Source organism: Paramormyrops kingsleyae, chromosome 16 (assembly GCF_048594095.1).
Source record: "Paramormyrops kingsleyae isolate MSU_618 chromosome 16, PKINGS_0.4, whole genome shotgun sequence".
Classification (NCBI taxonomy): domain Eukaryota; kingdom Metazoa; phylum Chordata; class Actinopteri; order Osteoglossiformes; family Mormyridae; genus Paramormyrops; species Paramormyrops kingsleyae.
Window position 1 is genome coordinate 3,306,887 of NC_132812.1, and position 24,233 is coordinate 3,331,119.

At 41.8% G+C, this 24,233-nt stretch overlaps 1 protein-coding gene across 6 annotated transcripts; it reads right to left on the reverse strand.

The window, feature by feature from the left end:
• Positions 1-6: 6 nt before the first annotated feature.
• Positions 7-20,501, reverse strand: LOC140578833 (M-phase phosphoprotein 8-like). 6 transcript variants are annotated; one of them, XM_072700845.1, is made up of 15 exons: positions 20,251-20,501; positions 11,290-11,433; positions 9,810-9,965; positions 7,631-8,779; positions 7,443-7,539; positions 6,875-7,279; positions 3,418-3,540; positions 2,913-3,001; positions 2,662-2,802; positions 2,305-2,391; positions 2,042-2,196; positions 1,631-1,788; positions 1,422-1,546; positions 1,115-1,198; positions 7-727 (listed from the first exon to the last, which is right to left on the reverse strand). In XM_072700845.1, the coding sequence occupies exons 1-15, from the start codon at positions 20,353-20,355 to the stop codon at positions 686-688; spliced, it is 3,060 nt and encodes a 1,019-aa protein (XP_072556946.1). In that variant the 5' UTR covers positions 20,356-20,501; the 3' UTR covers positions 7-685. The 6 variants fall into 6 exon arrangements, with proteins under 6 accessions (XP_072556946.1, XP_072556945.1, XP_072556948.1 ...); XM_072700844.1 differs by having other exon boundaries at positions 7,631-8,782; XM_072700847.1 differs by lacking the exon at positions 9,810-9,965.
• Between the last annotated feature and the right edge of the window lie 3,732 nt (positions 20,502-24,233).

Genomic DNA, 24,233 nt, shown 5'->3' on the forward strand with positions numbered 1-24,233 from the left:
AATATATTGACCAGGCATGCATGTCACTGCAGCCTTTACTACTTTACCCCAAATTTTGACGCAGAGTATGATACAGTACATTAGTGTCTAATGTATGTGGGCAAGATCACAGGCAAAAAGTATTAAATGGAGAGCAAATAACCAAGAATCAAATACTGCAAAAAAGCCTGGTGGAAACTGACTGGCCTTAAAATTTAAAAACACTTGCTTTGAAGAGGAGTTACAACTTCACACTCTGCCTCCCACTGTGTTCCATGGGAAAGGGGCACGAGTAACTCCGGTTGTAAAATCGGACCCAAAAGGCAGATTTCCAGGGGAGGGTGGGTCGGGGGGTGGTGTATTCTTTGAATCGCATGATGCAGAGCGTTATTCGTGAAAACAGAATTCTGGGCAGGCAGCATTTATAGGAGTTCTTGTCCTCAAAAGCATAGAGCACGCTGTGTGCGACTCCGTGCATCTCCCAGGGATAATCGTATTCTTTGCACACAGGCAGCCCATTCCCAATGGGCTCAAGCTCTTAGTGAAACTGTAGGGCCAAGAGACTCAGTCACTCCATCATCCTGGGCTAGTCTTTCATCTTGATGGATATGGCTGGGGCCATACTCAATGATAAAGACCAAGGCTGCGCAGGAATGTCCTGAACTTGGTTTGGGGTGCAGTTGACCTTTGATCCAAGGCGTGCATGTCACTGTAGCTGGACTCTGTATGCACAGATGAGCAGCTTGACCTGGTGGGCCAACAGGAGGGGAGACAAAAAAAATTCAGAACATGCTTTAGGTACAAAAAAAAACATTAAAACTGAAAACAGCAGAACTTGGTTTGGTGATTCTCAAGGCTAATTCCTCAGTAATTAGTACATTGTTTCAATGAATGTCTCCAGCTTAATATACTGTTATTTAATGCAGTAACTGAAATTACTTAATTTGTCTCACCAAATCCCACTCAGTAATTCCATGATACTGTGCTCATTCATACTCCTATTGCCCCCAGACCTGCTCTGAACATGCACAATACATTTATTATTGCTGATTTTTGATCTCTGAATACTTGTATCCTTCAAAACTGACTCGGTGTTTTCGAGGCTCCTGTGACCAGTCAAGGTGAACAGTCTTACCTTGGCAGTGGGGGACTCTGCCAGTCGTATAAAAAGCTTATTGAGACCCGGTACTGGACTGAATGAGTAAATGAAGTGACTATCCTGGAAAGGAGAGAAACAGGACACACAGATGGGCAGTATGGTAAGCCATAGAAAATAACTGATGGTCATAGCTAACAAGCACTTGTCCATACCTATATATGGCCACAAACACATTGCCACCTTTAGAAATTATTAAAATAAGTTAAATGACTACATATTCAGCTCTGGTATTGCATGTCATATCACCACCTTCAGAAACCCCTGAATAGTTCACTTAGCTCACCAGGAAGATGGGAAGTTGGAACTTGTCATTGAGCACAACAGCATGGACACTACAAGGCCCACATAGTCTAGCCGTGATCTCGCTCAGGAAGTTGGCATGAAAGATGAAGAGAAGGATGCCTGTTCCTGGAAGAGAAGCGAACCTGGGTCACATGGGTTTCCGCTTAGCCCACTACACCTTTAACGTGCGCAGATGTACCTTATACATACCCTCAGGGGGGGGGTGCAGGGGAGCTTTGTAGTTAAATTCCAAGGAGAAGTCTGGACCCTCACAAAGCCGATGGCAAGCTAATGGAAAGACGGGCTCCAGTACAGCCAGCCGCGTCTCAAAATACGCCCGAATGGTGTCTTCGGCCACACTAGATAGCCTGCATGATTTGGGGTAGTGGGGGAACAGGGATGAGCTGTGAGTCATAACAGTACTTTATTTGGTTGCCTAGACCTGAGATGTACATTAGGCAGGCTGAGACATGCATGTCAAGGCAACATTTTCCAAGGCCTGAGTGATATGTTCCACTGTACAGGAAGCTGGCTTGTTAAAGAGCACCTGTTTAATGAGGCTGTGCCTCTTTGTTGCACATAGTCTGGACAACAGGTCTTCTCAGCCCTTTCTGAACTTACGTCGCCATGTGGTCCTTGATGTGATCATAGACCATGATGTTGTTGCTCAGTTTGGCGAAATGCATGGCATTGTTCTGATGTTTAGATAAGATGTTGCAGTCAGCCCCATACTCCAGCAAAAGACGTACAATGTCTGCATTTCCTCTCTTACATGCCTGGAAGAAGATTCAGAAAAAAACAATCAAGAAGATAGTTCACGTTAAGTATTATAACACCAACAACATTCCATTTTAAACAGTTAATCCTCTGACTGACAAACACACCTTCATGAGAGCCGTTTCGCCACTCAGCGTCTGGGCGTTGACGTAGGCCCCTGCTTCTAGGAGTATGGCAACCGTTGTCAAGAAGTTCTGAGACAAATTACAAAGTTCAGGGATGGACACATGCACAAGATGTACAAATAAGACTAACAATGATTTGAGAAATTAATGTAATACAAAAGCAAAGTACAACAAAATTCATTTGGTTGTGTGAATGAAAAAAATCTTTCAACCAGACAGGCAAGGATAGGCATGGAATAGATGGATGAACATGAAACTGTTAAATGTATGGGAACACTGTATAGAAGCGACAAATGAAGATGGGGTAAGTGTGAAGGCAGCAAGGGCCAGATACCATACCTTTTCTGCTGCGTGCATCAGGGCCGTGCTGCCGTTCTTCTGCCGGCCGTTCACCCGCGCTCCCTTCTTGATCAGCAGCCGCAGGATATCGTCCTGCCCGCCGGCTGCCGCCAGCATGGCCAAAGACATCCCACTCGAGTCCTGCATTCAAATAGATTCTCTGAGGGCCTCTCCCAAAGCCTCATAGTTCTGCAGACTTGCCATTAGCTGTAAACTGGGTCTACCCATGTTCCTGAGAGAGCTTGCCCTACCTCCTGATCTAGGTTGTAGTCCTCTTTGGAATTAAGTGCCAACCGTACTGCCAGGTAATCGCCACTCTTCACCGCCTCTCGAAACTCACCTACAGTAGTAAATGAGTACAGAGTACATGAAGAATAAGCAATATTTAATCCCTCTATTTACAGTAATTCGTTTGTCTTTTAAACATAATGGGTCTTTCCCCAACAAATGTTTCTCTATAGATTTCAGGAAAACAATGTGTAAAAACATTACACCTTCTCCCGCAAGTAGAATGCATGAAACCGATTGTTTTAAATAGTTTACTTTTATAATGTTCTAATAAATTTGTTTGGGTGATTTTTCAGCAGCAATAATGGCCAATACTAAACAATAATTTCCAAAAAGATAGTCCTTCACTAACAAACATGGCCAGATTAATCAAACTTACTAAAAACAGGTAAATCACAATTTGGGTTTCTTTCTGAACATTAAGCGGGATACCAGCTATGCAATGTCTGTATATCCAGTCGCACTCACTTGGAGATATGGTTGCAGCAGACATAACCTCATCTTCCCCATTCAAGTGCTTCTGAAAATCCTCCAGTGTCATCCAGTCCAGTTTCAGGTCCACCCCAAGGTTCAGGGAAGCCTGCCCCCTGTCTGTCACAGCATACACCACACACTCCGGTTACAGAACTAACAGCAATGCTTACAGATAGAACAGTATTCTGATACTCAGAGCAATTTCTGGAATTTGAAATGAATTGAGGGGGAAAAAAGCAAATCTGCTAAGGCTAAACTTAAGAAAAACTCCAATAAATTCCATTGTGCAATAGGTTTCACAATGGTTAAAGAATATTATACATTCAATGCTACGTAAATGTTGTATGTTAAACATTCAATGTCATGCAAATGTTAGGGTGAGTGAAACAAGCTGAACCGTAGTAGGGTTATGGTGGTGTCCCCTTAATGCTTGAGTTACTTTATTAGAAGTCAAACAATTATAAGCGGATCATGAATGAAATGAAAGCATTTTCTAAAAAGCTAAGAATAGAGATGCACCAATCGACCAGCCAGGCCCCAAAATCAGTCAATTTTCAGCATGCTTGGCCCAGACCAGAGACTAGCCGGTCAGTCTATTTCCAATACCGAACCGTTCCATTTTACACATACACCACATGTCATGCACACAGCGTGGCAGGCAATAGCCTCGCAGCCACACGTTAACGTATCATTAGCATAGCATGTGAGTGAAGATGACACAAAGCTTGCAATTTGTAATACATGTAAAGCCAAAGAGAAAACGTGGTGAAACATCGGAGCACCTTTGAACTGATTATTGAACATACACCAGATAATCTTGAAAATAAATAATCAATAAAATTGCTAGGCTAGCTAAGTTTTTTTCCTATGACAGAGTAAAAAAGTTTTAGCGGAACTTTAACCCCCTGCGGTATAATGTCCGTATAGTACGGACGTAGGGTAAATTGTAAATAACAGAATGCAATGACAGAAATCTCAAACTGATATTTTATTCACAACAGAACATATAAAACATGTAAAATGTTTAAAGTGAGATTTTGCTATTTAGTGAAAAATATTGGCTTATTTTGAATTTCATGACAGTAACAAGTCTCAAAAAAGTTGGGATGGGGGCAATAGGAGGCTGGAAAAGTTAGTGGTACAAAAACCCAACAGCTGGAGGGTCAATTGGCAACAGGTCAGTAACATGACTGGGTATAAAAAGAGCATCTTAGAGTTGCAGTGTCTTTCAGAAGTAAAGATGGACAGAGGATCATCAATCCCCCTAATACTGCATCGACAAATAGTGGAACAATTTCAGGAAAAAAGTTCCTTGGTGTAAAATTGCAAAGGGGTTGAAAATATCATCTACAGTACATAATACAGTCAAAAGATTCAGAGAATCTGGAGAAATCTGTGTGTAAGTATTCTGGATGCCCATGATCTTCGGGCCCTTAGGCAGCACTGCCTCACAAATAGGCATGATTCTGCAATGGAAATCACTAAATGGGCTCAGGAATATTTCCAGAAAACATTATCAGTGAACACAATTCGCCATGCCATCCAAAGATGCCAGTTAAAACTATCATTCAAAGAAGCTGTTGTATTTGAACATGATCCAGAAGCGCTGATGTCTTCTCTAGGCCAAAGCTCATTTAAAATGGACTGTGGCTAAGTGGAAAACTGTTCTGTGGTCAGACGTATCTGACAAGAATGGGACAACATTCCTCTCCCAACACTCGAGCAACTGATGATCTCAGTCCCCAGATGTTTACAGACTGTTGTTAAAAGAAGAGGGGATGCCACCCAGTGGTAAACATGGCCTTGTCCCAACTTTTTTGAGACGTGTTGCTGCCATGACGTTCAAAATTCCTTATCTTTTCCTTAAAATGATACATTTTCTCAGATTAAACATTTGATGTGTTTTCTATGTTTTGTTATGAATAAAATATGGGTTTATGAGATTTCCATATCATTGCATTCTGCTTTTATTTAGTTTGCACAACGTCCCAACTTCATTGTAATTGGGGTTGTATGAAGGTAAGAAAAAGCCTGATCTTAATCTAGCTCACTAGCGATGTAAGAATTGTATGTGCATAGAATGCGATGTTGGTATTAATTATATAATCCTGCACCTATTATTATTTGGAAGAGTATAGTACACTTTAGTTTTATTTGTAGGTTTGTAACCTATGGACTTTAACACCAGTAAGAAGGAAAAAAAAAGGGAAAAGGTCATTGTTGTGTTGTATCATTTTCCAGTATGTTTAAATTCACCGGATAAGTAAGACATTCATTTTATTTAAATCTGCTGCACCTGCTCTTCTTTGGTAAAGTTGGGTGTACAGTAACTCATTTTCAGTTAATTATTTGTACCTCTTTCCAGTCAGAGTACTTTATTTTGAGACTTGTTTAAGTGATTGAGGTTGGGGGAAATAGTGAAGTCCAACAAATTCTTTCATTATGAAAATAAAACTTTGCATTGAAGAAAAGTTGATTTTTGTTTGTATGTGTTGTCAATTATAGTTTTAAGAAAACTGGAATTGGCAAAAAAAATTGAAATCGGTCACGAATATCGGTGCATCTCTAGCAAAGAAGTATCACACTAGTACTGATAATAGCACAGATGTTCAAAAGTCTGAATCTAGTCTGAAATCCAAGTCAAGTTTCTGCTTCCAACTTGATATGCATTCCAGGAGCTTTTTCTTCTGAACTGTATTCCATGCAATAACCAATAAGGTTTAATAGTGTAAGAACCACAATTACAAAACCATTTACGCACAATGCCCAAATTCAACATAAAGAAAAAACCCCATATGTTTAAAGAAAAACTGCACCGACTCTATTATTAAAGGCTGGTTAACATTCACAGAAGTGTGGCTGGGAGTTATTCCAACCTCTGGTGCAGTCAAATACATTGACAGAAAAATGTATAGCTTAAATTTCCAAAGTGCCCATTGTTTTTTGTTATGTAAACTGTATCTATGCTCTATATGAGATTATGAGATGTGTTCGCTGTGCTTATCTTCGCAGTTCTGCCTAGCTAAAAAAAACACATGAATATGTAGAAAGCTGCGGTAAATTTGAAAAACTGCAAGCTCTTGAAAATATCACGGAGCTTGCAAGATTTTGCACTAATTACTGCAATCCCAAATCACACAATCCTCGGGGGACTAGTTAAAAGATCAGGAAAAGTTTCCAAAAAAAAAAAATATATATAATATATATATATATATATATTTTTTTTTTTTTTTTGCTCCTGCAGAAATGTTCTGCTGTTCATTAAAATATGAAAGATTCTTAATGTTTATGAGTCTTTACACAGAAGTGAAGTCTGAGGACGATTAGGAACAAGTTGCAAGTCTGTGTGTGACTCAAGTCACCAACTCGAGTGTCCATCCCTGGTTAACAGTGAAAGTCTGACTGCTGTTCCGGCCAGGGCAGCTATGAGTATACCCCCCCCCAAGCTTACCAGTGTTCAGGGTCGGTTCCCGTGTCTCCCGACTGTCATCGCAGGCGATGTAGAGGCGTGGCTCGCCATCTTCCTGCTTCCTTTTCTTCTCCTTCCACCTTCCCGCTGCCGGAGCTAATAACTCTTCTGCTGGTTCTGGTGACGCTGCTGGCACCTTCTTCTCCAAGCGATCGCTCCTCACCTCTTCCAACCTTCCCTTCCTCTCCCAGACATCCTCCGGTGTGGTGGTGGTTCTGATCCGTCCTGGCACCTCGTCGTGCTTCTCGTCCTTTTTTTCTGTGGGGCCCTCAGGCCTGCCCTTCACCTGGTCCTTTGCACTCTCAGCTGCCTCCTTGCCCTCTGGTGAATGGTCTAATCTGCTTGGCCTGTCCTCTGCCTCCGCTGGGCTGTTTGTTGGCTGTGAACCTGAGGCAGAGAGAGGCCAAGTAGACTACACCATTCACCAAAGGATATGGAGGTCCAGTCTCAGGTTGCTTAATTCAAATGACCCCCACATTTAATTATAACATCCATACATCAAGTTCACAGTACACGGTTAACGCATCGCTCCAAGCTCCCCGCTACTTACCCTCTGGACCCTTGAACTCCTTATGGGCTTTCTCTAGTTCCAACCTATTCTGCACCACCTCCTTCACTGGCCTTATTCTCTTCTCTGCCTTTGCAGCCTTTAACATATAAGGAGGGGTAAAGTATAAAATTATACATTATTTACAGATGTTTCATTTTAACACTGATGCTGAATTGATGCATGCTGACCTTCATCTTGTGCTCTCCTCGTGTCTCCGTGCTTGAATTCAGCACGTGGACCGTCTGTCTCCTGAGCACCCGGTCCTTGGCCTCAAAGTTCAACAGAAACTTTTCAAAGAGATTGGTGGACCCCAACTGCTCCTTTTCCATGCTCTCCTTCTGCTTTTTTGAAGCCAGGGCTGAACTAAAGCCCATCCCAGCTCCGTCTTGCCTCTGCTCATCTGGTTCCTTGGCCTTGGCAAAACTAGCTGCAGAAGAGCTTGTCTTCTGAGCCATGCCCTCCTGCACTTTGGCTTTCCCCCTTCGCTGGATGGAGATAGTGGCATCGCTAGAATCGGAAGATGGCAGTCCATGGTCATCGTCCACGCTCCGCTTCACCTTCGCCATGCCCCGACTATTCATCAGGTTCTTTAGCTTCTGATGACTGGACTCCCTCAGTGGAGGTGTGGCCTCATGTGGTGACACCTGTTGCTGCACCTTCTTGTTCTTCTTCTCCTGGATGAGGTCCTTGATGCCCTGCAACTTTAGGCTTGCAGGCTTGTTCTTTTTTTGCTTGGCCTTCACCTCCTCCCCTGACCTGGGGGGTCCTTCAGGGGGCTCACAGCTCTCTGTGGCAGTCGTATCATCAGTCTGCATGCTGGCTGACTCAGATGGTGCTTCACTGTTCAAGTCTTCCTCAGCCCGCACCGCCAAAGCCGCCTCCTCTTCGTCCTCCACACGGGGCACGTTCTGCTCATCTTTCCTCCTGCTCTTCTTCTTTTTGATCTCTGCCCGGACCTCCTTCTTGCCTTTGCCTCCATCTTTGGCCTTGTCTTTTGTCTGCCGTTTTGATGCACCAGTGATCTCTTCCTCTTCATCATCTTCATCAGACACAAGAGGCCTCTTCTTGGTTTGGACAGTCCTTTTTAATGGTGCTGAAGGTAGAACTGGTTCATTCTCCACCACCTCCGACTCGTTGCCGTCGGACTCGGGTCCCGGCAGCGGCTTCCAGCGCTCCTTCTCCTTCCGCCGCTTCTTCTTCTTCTCTATGGTCACATCCTCGGCATCTGCTTTTGACTTCTTCTTTTTCTTCTTCTTTTTGGGTGGAGATTCATCCCTCTTACTCCTGCCACCCTCACTCTCCGAGTCTGCATCAAACAGGTCACTCTTCATCGGCAGCTTCTAACAAACAGGACAGAACAAGGGCTGATGTCATCGTCAGGGGTTTTCTCTTATCCCATGCATGTAATTCTGGATTGTGACCAATCTTCATGGCCTGGCATCAATCAGGATCCATTCACATTTATTTTGTCAATTAGGCACTCATAATTGTTAACTATTTTAATAATTGCTGTAAATTTTAGAAATATAATAAAATTGGGCCTCCTTGAAAGACTGAGATCATGGCTTTCATGAATATTACATCCCCTCAAATGGTTTCTGGGGGGATATCGACAAAGTTGAATTTCCTGGTTAGCTGGATAATTTAAGCCAAACATGAAAACTGTCCAATAGGAAGAGAAGTTAGTGACATTCCCATTGGACAGTCCTTACATGTGGCTTAAGTTTTCTGGCTAATGAAGACATCCTGCTTTGTGGAATGCCCCCCGCACTGCAAAAAAGCTATATAAACAGTGAAATCCCAAAACCCTACAGGCAAATATAAATGCACACAGAAACTTTTACCCAAAGATGATAAAATCCCATTAATATCCAACAGGAAATACAACCATAATAAAAAGAAACCTTACCATGACCCCATCAACAAATGTCCAACCATCGTGTGGGAAGAGAAAAGGGAAGACCAACTCATTTGTAATATTCATGGAAGCAGCTGCCATCAAAGATACAAATTCTATGTTTTGTTCACACATGCTCAGACATGCAAGCGTATCTTTGGCTCCCCAACATCAAGTGAAAATCCGATCCTTCCACTCGCCTTTAGAGGAACACAGACACCAAACAAAAACACTACAAAATCACATACACAGGCAAGGCCTACATTTCCATAAACACCATACCACCAACACAGTGGCAAAATGAAAGCACTGTTTTTCTCCTTTCCCGGTGCCAGAGTGACCTCTCAAACTATCACTGCACGGAACACGCAGAAGCCTCCACCTACCCGTCTCACCCGCTCACCCTCCAGCTAGTGACACGCAGGGGAACAAACTGGTGGGCGGAACTCAGGTATAAGCTGGGGTCTTACCTGTAGGAGTGGGTCCCTGCATGACCCACGGTGTGGGCCTGTGACCTCTTCCTCCTTCTCCTGCAGCTGATGGGTTCCCACAATACCCTGGGGTGTGTCTGTCAGCAGGCGAAGGCTCTGCCCTGCACTACAGCCTACTGCCTGTGCTTTCTCCACCTGCGTTTCATTTCCAAAGATTTGACACGGATCAGAGGTCAGACGCGCTCCCACTCTACAGAGCCTTGGTGGGCCATGGGCGAAAGCCCGTCCTAGACCAAAGCATTCAGCTCAGGCAGCTTCTGCAGCCTCCCGCAGACCAAGGACCCTAAACGCTGCCACTGCGGCTTTCCAGGTAGCAAGCAGGAGCCCAAGTTCCACAGAGCAGTCATATGCCTTCTCATCAACCTGTTCTACAAGAGCACTAGTCTTGTAAACGGAAGCCTCTGGAAAGCAGAGAAACCTGCAGATGCCAGAACCCGACAGATAACGCAGTGACAGAGCTGCCATTCTTCCAAGAAGCCGGCAGTTTCTACACCATAAGTTAGGGCTGTAACGGTACATGTATCTGTTTGGTACATTATTTTCAGTTTAGTGCACACAATGAAATAAATCAATACATTTACTAACACTGACAAAATCTCAATTCACAAGTACATGTTTAACATGGAAAATATGATGCTAACTGTGAATGCTGGTTAAAGTCACTCATATTCAGCGGTTTGGGGACATTTTGGTTTCCCAATGAACTACACCAGCACTGGGGGGAGAGAGAGAGAGAGAGAGATAGACAGACAGATAATTTATTAATCCGAAAGGAAAATTAGGGAAACAATCAGAGCTACTGGATAGGCTGCTACTCACAGCAGTGCCGGAAGTTACCACCCTTAACTTATTATCTACTCTCTGGCTGGAAGTGTCCAGCCAAGACCAAGACTGTCTGTTTACTATGATATACCAAATTCAGATATGTTGCTGGAAACACATCCAACATGCTAAATCTTTTGAGACAACACCGTCAGAGTGTATGAGCACAGCAATTCAGAAACAGAAACTTGGCAAGTGCATCTCCCTGTGGTATTTAAGGCGCTTTTGCCAGGAAATTCAGACAGGTCTAAGGCTATAGGGGTGTTTAACGCTACAGTCACTTGACCATACTTGACAGTAGAATTTTGAAATAACTTCCATTTTCCCTGCTGTACCAAAATTGCACCAAACCGTGAACCCAAAACCAAGGTTTGTACTGAACCATGAATTTTGTGTACTGTTACACTCCCAACATAAATAGAAAACAAAAACTGTTCAAATGTTGCAGCTTGTATAATATGAAGGAATGTCTGGCACTGATAGCTATATGGTGCAGACACCAAGCTGCAGGGCCCTCACTTCATGGGCCCAGAATAAGACTAACCACTGTGCAGCCAACGCCTTCACCATGATGGAGGCTGAAATGATCCTTAAGCCCCAGGGAAACCTGCTGGATAATGATGAAACCCAGACTCACTCCAGGGGCCTCCTTCTTGACCTCGGCCAGCCTCCTCCGGTAGGCGAGGAGCACCTCTCGGCAATCCTCCAGGTGAGACTCTGGCTCCCAGGTATCATCGTCCGAGGTGTAGTTCTTCCAGCGCACACGGTACAGCACCTCCCCCTGGCACAGAAAAGGAGTGTCCGCAGGTCAAATCAATAAGCAGATGTGAGAGGTCCACATTCTTCCCAATCACATTTCAGCAGACAGGTTTGGGTGGCTGGTGAGTGAGGAAGGAGCATGAAGAGTAAAGGGGTCATTCATTCCATGTCAAATCATCACACTTTCGGACCTTATCGTCACGGATTTCAACGAAACGTGGCATGCTGGCTATATTTACCTTAATATAAGCTGCACAGAAATGGTCCTCATATTGATTTAAAGCTATTGTGCAGCTCTATAGATTGAAAAAATAATATGTCATCCCCATATGAATTACTACTATGTAATAACTGATTAAAATATAAAAAATTCAATAACAAAAAACCTATTTCAAAATTGATCAATTTTTTTTTACTAAATATAGCTCATAATGTCATGAACATCTCAGGAAAATTTGGTCTTTTTAGTTGTTGCTCAGATATCACTACTATGCTGGATTTAGTGAAATGTGTATCAAAACCACAATTACTTACAATGCTGTTAGCAGTAGCAGAATAGCAGTGATTAATGCATGGTACAGGGTTATTATTTTTCATGACAACTACAACTATTGCCAGAACTAGCTGTGGAAATATAATTTAAATTAAAACATTTTTAAATTGCTATTAAAAATAAATAAAAAGAATTTGCCAAAGTAACTGGAAAAAGAGAATTAATTGACTAGACACTGGCCTACTAAAAAGGGCCTTCATTTGTTAAAAACCAGAAAAACACACAATAAACAAAAAACACAAACTAGATAGGCTTTTATGCTACTAGGGCAAGGAAAGCATTTCAACAAAGTTACATACAATCAGTACTGTCTAAAGGGAAGGTGGGAATGTAAGAATATACTCTCAATTTATAGTCCATCAGAGCCTTTGATGCAGCTATTGTGTATGTCCGCCCTGTTGCTGTCACAGGGTCAACTACTAAAAGCACATCCTGATGATCCATAACAAGTCTATCAGGACGGTATGGGAATGAATAGGATGGAGATGGTCCATAAGGATGTAAAAAGTTCAGTCTCAACTCTCCAGTGCTGGGCATAGTTTCTTCAACACATCTTAGTCACCAATTATCATCATATGCAGCCACAACATAACCTTTGATGATTGCAAAGTCAAGTGATTCCCTAGGTGTGCACTTACACTGGGACCAATTTGCACACCTCACTCACTTCTGATGAATGCAGGGCATTAATTAGCCATATTTACTAGCCATGTGGGCACGTACATGTGTCTGCAATGACATTAATGAAGCTTTCCTTAAATTTCAGTGTAGCATATTTGTAAACCTTAATTAATGTTATTACTTATTACACCTGTGCTTGTTATATTATTTCATGTCAGTTTGGCTGCCGTTAAAAAGGCCCATTAGTGATATGAAACCATGTGACGCTACCTTTACGTCAAGATATCTCAGCAACACCTTAAAAACCAAAGACCAAATTTTCTGGATATGTTCATGACATTATGATGTAGCTTTAGTAAAAAAAAACTGATCAATTTTGAAATATAGGTTTTTTGTTACTGAATTTTTAATATTTTAATCAGTTATTACATAGTAATTATTCATATGGGGTTGGCATATTATTAGTTCAATCTATATAGCTGTACAATAGCTTTAAAACAATATGAGGACCACTTCTGTACATTAAGGTAAATATAGCCAGTCAAAATCATAGCCCCCCCCCCCCCCAAAAAAAAGGTAAAACTTTGTTCGCTTAAATCTCCCTCAGTATTGATCCAAGACACGCTCAATTTCAGATTCATGGGTCACTCGTGTGACCAAATCATCATGCCAAGTTTCGCTAAAATTTGTGACGATGAGGTCCGAAAGTGTGATGATTTGACATGGAATGATGACCCAAAGACTGCTCACATCAAACACCAACTGATAATGACTCATCCCCAAAATAGTGCACAAAAACATGCAGCCAGACATACAAATTTCACATGCAGAATTACATCACGTGCGCACACAATGCCACAATGGCTAAGGCTCGTCTACATGGAAGATCTGATAACAAGAGGTCTGCAATGTTCACGCATAGACTAGAACAAAACATAAGCACACTCCCAACAACATCCAGCAAGTGAGGAATCGGGGTGGTGAGGGAGAAAAAAAAATCACAAAATCCCAAGGTCAATCAATCCCCATGACATTGAAAACATTTTTGCTGAATCTTACTTGTATTGGTTGTATCACTGTATAGGTGGTGCCTCTATCCCCTATACAGTGCACTTATTATCCTAACTAGGCTAAAGTAAATTCCATTAAGTTAGCCACTGATGCCAACAATGGTAGAAGGTGGCCCTCTGGAAGCAGTGCCTTCAGGCCTTACAGCAGATGTCTGGAAGCATCTGGGGATTAAAGACTTAAATACAAGAGGAGCAAAGTCATCTGCAGTGTGCAGTACAGGAATAAAGTATTGTGGCAATATTTCTATAATTCTAAGGAATCATTAAGGCATCACACAGATGTTCTAAAGTCTCATTCAAAGCCAGCAGATCTAAAAGTCTCAGCTGGGGTTAGTTTTACCGAGGGCGGTTCTGTATGTAATTTGATTTGACTGGCCGATTCAAATGGGAAAAGAAACATTCCCCAGATTTTCAGAGATAGTGGAGATAACCAGATCTTAGTGTCAAAGTTAATGCACCTAAAAAGCAAATGACAACAACATTTTCATTTTTGGGTGACATTTCCTCCTAACATACTAAATTAAACATACTAAACATTTTTCTCCTCCCAGCCATACAGCTGCTTACAAATTGGTGTACTCAGAAGTGTTGTACTGCTCTGCACTTGTAGAAAACCTTGACGCAGACGAGGCTATAAGTGTAGGTCATCAGACATTTATGGAAAAAAACTCCAAGTTCCATGTTCAGTAGGGGTGTAACGGTTCACAAAAATCACAGTTCAGTTCGATTACGACACAGTGGTGTCACGGTTCGGTATGTTTTCGATACAGCAAAAATTAAAAAAAATGCCAGATAATTCCTTTTTTATTTATTAAAACATCAAAAAAGTATGATCTTGTTTTTTTTCTTTTACTTTAAACAATGATGAAGCTATTCTTCACCCATCTTCTGAGGTTTCTTTTTAGCAGCAAATAAAACAAAACTCCTTTATAACCAAAACCAAAAAGCTCCTGATAAAAATATTTAATGTAATTTTGTAGTAGTTATAAACTAATAGAAAGAAAAGAACTATTTTGTTTTTATATGGAACTCAGTTTCAATCAATTTTTAAGTTTTTTTTCCAGAAAGATGAGTGTGTCCACATTTTATCCACCACTCTCTTGCCATCACCCTCATAACTTACAGGGAAACCAAAGTGCTCCCAAACTCCAGACCTGTTGGTTATAGGAGGATCCTCTATTTCTGGTCTGATAATTGCATTGACATTACTAGCCATTTTGCAATGAGCCAGTGCAGCAAATGCCTGACTGACTGGAGTAGTGTTTGGGGGTGGGAGGGGCAGTCAGCACGTTGCCTGTCACGTCGTTTGGGCTGCCTTGATGAGCGTAGTAGCACTGAAAACATATTTTACACACTTTATTATCTTATTTTTTTCAAATATAACCCTCTGGAGTCTAGGGGTAGGGAACACACTTTCACTGATTGGGGCATGATCACACATTTCATTCAATATCAAACTTAATTCATGGCAAATAAATTATTTCTTATATATTTGGTTTGGCAACAAACTCATCTTAATCTTAGTGTACTTTGTAAATATGTCAGATTTATGTGAAGTTTGTAATTTGACATTCAAAGTATAGACATTGCAAAATGCAGTTTGTAACACTTGCAGAAACATTATAAAAGTACATAGTAAGCAATGCTGGCAGTTTGTCTTGATCCCAGATATCTGATCACCAAAGTCTTGTCTACACGAAGATGACTAAATAGTGTAGTTGCAATATTCATTTGGATAAATGAATAAGAAAAACCTAACTCATGTAACTATTTCTTGCTCCTTTCATTGAATATGTAGCAACTTTCATGTGTATGAATGAGCCATTGACACCTGGCCACGTCCCTCCCTCCCCCCCTTTTATGGCTCTGACTGGAACGTTTCTGGATCGCGTTTCACCGTTGCGCTGTTAATAAAATTACCATGCGAATGCGATTTGAATACGCGCTAATGCGGCTATTTAGAATGTGCATAGTGATCTTCGGGTGACAATGGCACTACACGCCCCCGATGCAGGTAAAACAAAGTAAGGTGACATGGTTTACTTTCTTGCCGATATAAAGCGTATCGTTACACCTCTAATGTTCAGTGGATGAATGCTTTCCACCTTCCTGTTTTTACAAATATGACTTTATTACTGAGATGACAATTTGGACTTGACTACAGTAACCGAAAGTCGTCCGTGTTCGCCGAAATACAGAAGGCCAGTCACTCCTGAATTTGTAATGTGGAAGCCTATATTAATTAGATATGGCTGATTTAGATTGGCTTAAAATTAAGGACCTAATTCCATTACGCACACACAAGAAAAAGACCTACCTTTTCTGGTTAATTGTTTCACATAGTAATAGACATTACCTTACACTATTTTCTTTTTTCGGTTAAATAAAAAATTAATACTGACCTTTGTTAATGTTTGACATTAATCTACATGATAAATTGATTCTCAGAGAATTGTTCTAAAAAGATAGCAAAATTGAATCAAGATTGAATTGAAACTGAATCAAACTAGGCATCTGTATGATGTCGGTTTGAGACTGGTGGGTGCTCAACCTGACTGGGATGAGATCTGGTCTAATTTGCCATTAACGTCAAAATGCTTAGCACATCAATTAATTTATTATAAGTTGATTCATAAAGCTTACACAACAACTCTTATACGCTTTAAAAAGAATCTCTCAGAGCCCACATTGTACTCTTTGCCAAACTGCCACAGGCACTTTCCTTCACATGTTTTGGGAGTGTCCCATGATGTATGTATTTTGGAAGTATGTTCTTCACATGTTATCAAAGTTCCTTGGTGTTGCTCTGGTGCTGGACCCTTGTCTCTGTTTACTAAATGACAGCCCTGCACTTGTGCTTACTTTACACAAAAAGCGCTTGTTATTTGCGGGCTTCACCGCTGCCAAGAAAGCAACCCTTCGACTGTGGTTTGAAGTGGACATTAATCTGTTACTGGATTGTGTCTTTGCTCGACATTGCAACTTTAGAAGAGACCACAGCTAGATTGAAAAAAGCTAGCGTCTCCTCAATCACTGCATGGACTGGACTCTGTTTGTCGATTAACAATACTCTGGGTCGGTAGTATGATGTACCTGATAAGGTTTGTGTTTATTATTTGATCTGCCCCCCTTCCCCTCCCTTTTCCTTTTTTTTCCCTTCATCTTGTGTTTGTGTGCGTTTTTTGTGGTGTGTGTGTCTGTTTTTGTTTGTTTGAAAATGCAAATTAAAAGTAGAATCAAAAAAAGCTAAGCATCTGTGAATCGAAATCGGATCAAATTGTCAGGTCAGGGCTGACTGCCAGTCCTAGTGAGGAAACTACAAACTGTAGTCTAAACCCTGAGGCAACATCAGTCTGTAGAGCCATGTAAAGAATTGCTTTTTTAAAGCCTGACAAGAGGCAAATTAATAATGTACAGTAATGTACCATTTTTGGTTGCCATAGAACCACTCATTTAGCAACAGAGTTCCGTTCCAAAGACCAAGCCATTGACTGTGACTGTGGTTACACCTTTACTCTACATCTTTCATGCTCAATTTCTGTTATCCTTCATGAAGTGGGCATTTTTAACAACATTCTTCCAGAAATCTCTCTCTCACTCTGGCGTACATTATCATCAAGAGTACAAAATTTCATTGTAAATGCGTGCATCAGTTGAAATGGTCTCTAACTGAGGCAGTCAAACGAGGAATGGCTGTGTCACGCTGCTTATACATGTGAAAAGGTTGTGCCCAGGTGGAATATCTGCTGCTCCAGTTCCCAGAGTTCGACAACAGCTCAGCATCTGTGCTCCAGTCTAAATTATCACCATGAGCATAAAAAGTATTTTTAAAGTAAGGTGAGTCTGAAGACCCATGGCTTTTAGAACAGTGCTTGGTGGCCTTTATAAAGCTGAGCACATTATGCCAGGAGGCATTTTCTTCAATTACTTCAACAAAGTGAATAAATACTGAAGCTAATGGGAAAAGTGGAGTCCATAGCCAACCAGGTTCAGCCTGGTTTGTATTTCACCGGTAAAAAACCAGTGGCTTTCCCCTCTCAGTGGCTCCAACCAGTAGACAGTGAGAGGAACCATCATTCCCCATCGTAACATATCAGAGGTTCTCAGCGCCCACCATGAAAACCCCTAATGTCAGACGACTACTGTGTTAACTCTGGTGGAACAGTGTCAGGGGCATAACATTTCATTAATATTATATTTAGTATCATTAGTATTAGTATAATTCACCTTTGTGGTTAAGATAAATTTCTACTGGACTGCAGTTTTTTGACTGCCTGAATCACTCTAGTAAAAATACCCTGTGCATGGACAGACCAACAAACTTTGATATATACAAAATGAGGCCTTGGTGTAAAGGACTGCTTTAGGTATGTGACCACAATGTGTAAAGAGAGACGCACACAGAGCAGAAGCTCACAAGGACACGGTTCAGCCTGTGTATCATCTCCCGTTTCTGCTCTGGGAACACAAATAACGTGAGAGACCCAAGAGCGTCAAGCTGCACATATTAGTGCTGTGTGGTCATAGGGAGGGTCACTACAGCAACCCGACTGTGTGCCTGAGAGGGAGAGAGACAAGCAGAAATACACATATGCCCCCACCCCTCTTTTCTTGGTGTGTGAAAGCTGCCTCAGTGCAAAGCTCCCCCCCCCACCCCTGCCCTGTATTTATGTAGATCTCCAGATCTCCAAGAGGCACAGTACACAGAAGTGGCTGCCAGCAGCTTCAGTCTCTGGCCACTCTCCTCTAGCCCCTCCTTAGACAGAGAGAATGAGAGCAAGACAGGGTGTGTGTGCGCAGGCACGCGTGTGTGCACGTCTACTCATTCCCATCACAGACTGGGGTCTTGGCACACACAGGGCTCTCACTCCCACAAGGTTACTAAAGACCATGTTAAATTCAGCGTTACTGACACCCTACACATGCCCCGACACAAACATACATCTCTCAGGTCACCTTCACTCACATCAAGATGTTTTTCTTACATTGAAAACCAAAGACATTCCCCATTGGACTAAAAATAAATGCCACATTGCAGAAATTCTATCCACGTCGCTGAGTGCTGCTTACGGACAGTAGGGGTTCCCCAGGGTTCAGATAATCTTTGTTTGCCCCCACTGCCCCTACACATCACTCTGCTGCGCTGCTATGGCAATGAGATAATGTTGCTACAACATAAGGGATAGCAATGCTGATCCAAAGGGGATTCGCGCAAGCGGGAAGGGGACCCCCTTCTCTGAAAATGAGCAATGGGTACAGCCATCCTCTGCTCACTCCACAGCAGAAGAGGGCTAATCTGGCACACAGGGCTACGCAGTGGGCTCAGCGTCTTTCCACTGCAGCCTCTGCCTCAAAATACTAACTGTCTAGTGGATCTACCACATGCTGCCTGATGCCAGGCTCCAGCTGTCCCCGAAATCCCTACGGGGGCCATTAAAAGGGAAGCCTGAGTTGTGGGGGGGGACTCACCTTGGGTGTGGCAGCAAACAGACAGGGCACTTTGCCATGTCAAGTGCAACTTCCAGTGAGAGAAGAGCCCCTTTTAAATGAGCAACACACTACAGCAAGTTATAAGTTGTGCACCACTGAAACTCTCCCCCGTGCCTGTCTGCGTCTGTGGTTAGCGAAAGCTGGGGAAGGCAGGGGAAATGCTTCTTCTGAAATTCACCTCTGTCATTCCTGGCTCTCAGGGAACTAGCTTTCGGTTAAGCACAAAACATAAAGATCTTCAAGAATGGACCCATCAGACCTGCTACCACCTACTGGATTTCCAGTAGAATGAACTCAACTGCCTGGCAGCCCCTGACCCACTCAATACCTAGTGTTTCATGAAATTAATCTAGTAAAAACATTCAGAGATTAGTCAGTGATTTGCTACTAGCCACATAAATATACAGGGAAAAAAAGATCACAACGTGATCCATATTAACCACTGCTTTAAAAGATCAAAGTCCACATGTAACGTGACTGCGTATCAATACAACGTATTTCTGGGGTTCCACAAAAATTATATTTTCCTCTGCGTCCCACCCGTTGAGATGAATGTTTAAAATGAGCTGAAATTGTTGCTATGCAGTCAACGGGCAGCGGGTTGACGAAAATAAACTGTGAGAACATATATATGATTAACTGGCCCGCGTATAGTGTAAACAAACAATAACATTTACGGAAGTGGTTTTCAGGGAGAGACTGAGCCGATGAAATGTCGTTTGGCCGAAACTCAGAGCGTCGCTATCGCTGTCGCCGGTGACGGCGACTCGGCCCGCTCTTGAGAGCTCGCCACCAGGAGCGCGCACGCACGTACGCTCACACGCAGACGGACTTGGGCGAGATGACCGACCAAGAAGTATAAAATAGCTGCGTCAGGTGAGAAATTTAAACGATAACTGTGCGTGAACGAGAAGGAAGGGACAGTATGGTAACAGAAGTAGGACGCGCACGGGCTGCTGCTTCCACGCATGCAATCACCATTTGCAACAGCTGTCGTGGCATTTTCACACCGCCCTCCAAAGTTTGGCCGCACAAAACATTTCTTGAATGGCAAGGAGCCATTCGCCCTCCCCGTTTTCCGACATTCTGGCCACCGTACGCTCACCTTCTCTGTTCGCATATCAATAATCTTCTCCACCTCGTAAACATCCTCCTCCTCGTCCTGTTCGCTGTCTCCTGGTTCAATCCTCTCGGCAGACGATACTTCCATCTCTGGTGATGTTGAATCTTCTGCCCTATTTATTTATTTTTAATCCAAACTTGCTTGCGTCCCAGAAATGTCCGCACCACAAGCTCAGGCCGCACGGTCTGAGCAAGCGCTAGTTTTTTCCGTTCCTGTAAGGAGGGGAGGATACAGGACGGCTCTCTGAGGGGGCGGGCCATTGCGTCATCCGCTCAGCCAATAGCGTCTAAAGCAGGGACGAACAATTTTGGACACAGGCCGGATGGTCAAACATATTAAAACAGGTGTAATGTCGAGCAAGAGGGCGTATTGGATGAAAACCAGATCAAACTGGAATTAATGTTTTCTCAGTTCGATGAAGTGGACTCGTCTGCAGACGTGGGTTATGAGATACGTCACGGGGAAACAAAACGGGAATACATTTCACACCTCCGATTATAATATTAGTGCGGTTGTATGATATTCGTCTGTGGCACTCGGCTTTTGCGATTAACATCTTTCCGTGGAAAGAAGTCTCTGAATTCTTGTGTACTTTACCGCCGTGATTAAATGCATGCCGCACTCTAAAAGAGGACAGAGGATTCTATCCAAGCTAAAGTCCATTTGGAACAAGATAAAATGCATTGTGAGCTGCCACCATTGAGCATTGTATCATTTCTAATGCTTTATTAATAGTTATTCTGAGCTGGTTCTTAAGTACTAAGGAATATAAAATTAGCGCTTACTCAGAAGGTATTAAATTAGAAAATATACCTTTTAAAACATAGAAGATACTGATTTTCAGTGTACAAGTTATGGTCCAGGAAAAGAAGAGTAACATGAAACATGCAAAACGATAGATATTCAGTTAGAACTTAATGGGTTTGATATTTTTACTGAACATGCAAGCCCAAAAGAATCGATGTTAATGTTAAAAACACCATTCACCTTAGTTTTGAGTATGTTTTTTTTTTGCAACCATTTTTTTATTGGGTTTTAGTACAATGCACACAAAAGTGACACATCAAAACTGTTCAACATACAAAACAAAGAAAAAACACTAGAACCGAAACCCCACCCCACCCCCAACCCCACCGGAGCAAGACATTAAAGGAAACAAAAGAAAATAAAAATGATACAGTTTTACTATATACATACACAGTAATATACATACAGCAATAATAAATAAAACATATATATATATATATACACACACACATATATATACATATACATACACATATATATATATACATATACATAAACATATATACTGTATATACATATATACATGCATACACATATACATACACATGCAGACACATACACATACATACATACATACATACATACATACATACATACACCTATAAATGCATATGCATGCACACCCCCATACATCCATTACTTTTGAGGATATTAAAGAACTAAAAAGCTCTTTATGGTTACATAAGTGATTTAAAGCGCTGGGAGTGAATGTTTCTGACCTTAACTGACGTTTAATCTTGCTTGTAAAGCCTGTGCAGAGCACATTCAAATTCACCCCAATTGAAATTGATCTACAATAATCCCACATTTTTTGAGTATTCTATGAACTCTATTTCATTATAAAGCAGGAATTGATTTCTCAAACTATATTTACCCTAAATATTTTATTTTTAGAATATTTTGACAAGAAAATACACACTTTTCAATGCCTTGCATGACACTAAATTTGGTTTTCATGCTGTTGCAGGCATGCCTGGCATTGTAGGTGCAGTGGGAGGAAGGCTCATTCCTACTGGTATTCCCAGCCTCCTGAATCCCATCTGCACCTGTCAAAAATGCTTCTCAGCACTAGGTCTCAATGTCCAGGTGATATGTAGACTTCAAGGACATTGTACAGACACTGTGGCTAAGTGGCCTATAGCAGTACACCTGATGCTTATATCTGGTCCAGCTTTGGAGTGTGTCACATGGCAAAGGATGGTGCATTTGCTGGTGGCTAGTTATTGGGAGACAGCAGGTACATTAATGGTGAAGAGCAACACCATGGCTGCCACCAAAGCTAGAAAGGCATGCTGGCAGCAAGTCACTGATGGTGTAAATGCTTAGAAACAGTGTGATTGTTAAGAAAAAGTCAATAATTGTCATAATTTTCAAATGTGCTTTGTGGTTTTTGTAACTATCCTTAGTCTTTATATTCATATTCATAATCCATTTTTATTATTCATTTTATTATTATATATAAATAAACATGTCACCCTTCAAAATCAGTTCAGCATTCCTTTATCCATCTCTCTCTCTCACACACACACACATACACACACAGCATGCGTGTGTTTGGGAAAGATGACAAAGGTGTTGACATATTTTAGTAGAGTGACATCCATGTTCATTTAGAATTACACCATTCAAAGTGAAAAAGCATAGAATAAATGGATTAATAACTGTAAGGCTTAATGAGATGTCCTGTAAAGTGTGGTTTAACAAAGTGACTATGGGGGATAATGCACACTGCTTGACTTTCTGGTAATGTACTTCTATACATCTTTATTAATAACTGCGCTGGGTCTATTCACCACCAGCTATTGAATGTGAGGAGCACATATGAACATCCATCCATCCATCCACCCACCCATTTTCTGTAAACACTTATCCTTGATTGAAGGAGATCTAGAGCCTATCCTGTAGGTTCAAGGGGCACAAGGCAGGGAACAACCCAGGATGGGGTGTCAACCCATCACAGGGCACATTCACGCCCCATTCACTCACACATGCACACCTATGGGCAATTTGGCAACTCCAATCAGCCTCAGCATGTTTTTGGACTGTGGGGGGAAACCAGAGTACCCAGAGGAAACCCCACGACGACATGGGGAGAACATGCATACTCTGCACATATGGATCCCTGGGGGAGACTCAAACCCAGGTCCCAGAGGTGTGAGGTGACAGTGCTAGCCACTGCACTCCCCCACCACCCCCATATGAAAATTCAAATATTAATTAAAATTTGCTTGTAATTTGGAAAACCATGGGGTGTGCAAGAGTTGCTATAAATTCAAATTGCTGAAACAATAACTCATTAAATCAAAGACTGACTCTTAGATACTGACAAGATTTAGCACACATAGTGAAAGGGCTGTGGACTGTGGACATCAAAGGTCTAAGACTAAAAATTTCCTGGCTTGCTTGATGAAAGGTATTGCAGCCTGAGGAGTGAATATCATATATACAGCTACAGGGCTTGGACTGAATTACCTAATCAATAGTGTTTGAGGTTTCACGCCTATATATGCAGTCTGGTGGCCAGTCTTCACGGACTGCACATTCCACCAGTAACAGAGGATTGTGAAGGTTGAATTAGCAGAGTAATAGCACAGCTGTATATAAAATATTGCAATCCGCACCTCATAATGGAAGACGCATCGGAGTTCAAATGAAAACAAATTGTGGACAATGTGAAACATGTATTGTTCTCTAATGAGTCCATCTTCACAAGCATGATCCTTAAACACAGGGGGGGTTCCACAAAGCAGGATTTCTAGTTAGCTGGGTTAAGATAGAAGTCATAATTGTCCAATAAGACTTTAAGTACTGCCCTAGTGACAACCAAAGATACAAATTTGTACTTTTTTTCTGACAGTGATGTGAATCTTTATATTGAAAATGCATCAAATTGTATGCAAATACAAATGTATTTTACCCATCTCTGCACACACACACACATACACATACACACACACGCACCGATTACAATTCTTAATGCTTTGATACAGGACTGATCTTTTTAACGAGAATTCTGGGATATCGACATACAAATAATGAATATACTGATAGTATTGTTCATCAAGTAAAATATTGTTCAGATATTGCAAAAAATTTAAATTCCCTTTGTTGACTGCATGCTGGTGACAGTCATTAATTTAGGAGGCAGGTCACGGCAT

What these genes read in the sequence shown, in the direction of transcription:
- LOC140578833 (XM_072700844.1), bottom strand. Translation starts at nt 20,355, where the DNA reads ATGGAAGTATCGTCTGCCGAGAGGATTGAACCAGGAGACAGCGAACAG. An exon ending in TCAAGAAGGAGGCCCCTGGA is followed by an intron (nt 9,966 to 11,289) that starts GTGAGTCTGGGT and finishes AATGAAACGCAG; the next exon opens with GTGGAGAAAGCACAGGCAGT. An exon ending in ATCAAGGACCACATGGCGAC is followed by an intron (nt 1,789 to 2,041) that starts GTAAGTTCAGAA and finishes CAAATCATGCAG; the next exon opens with GCTATCTAGTGTGGCCGAAG.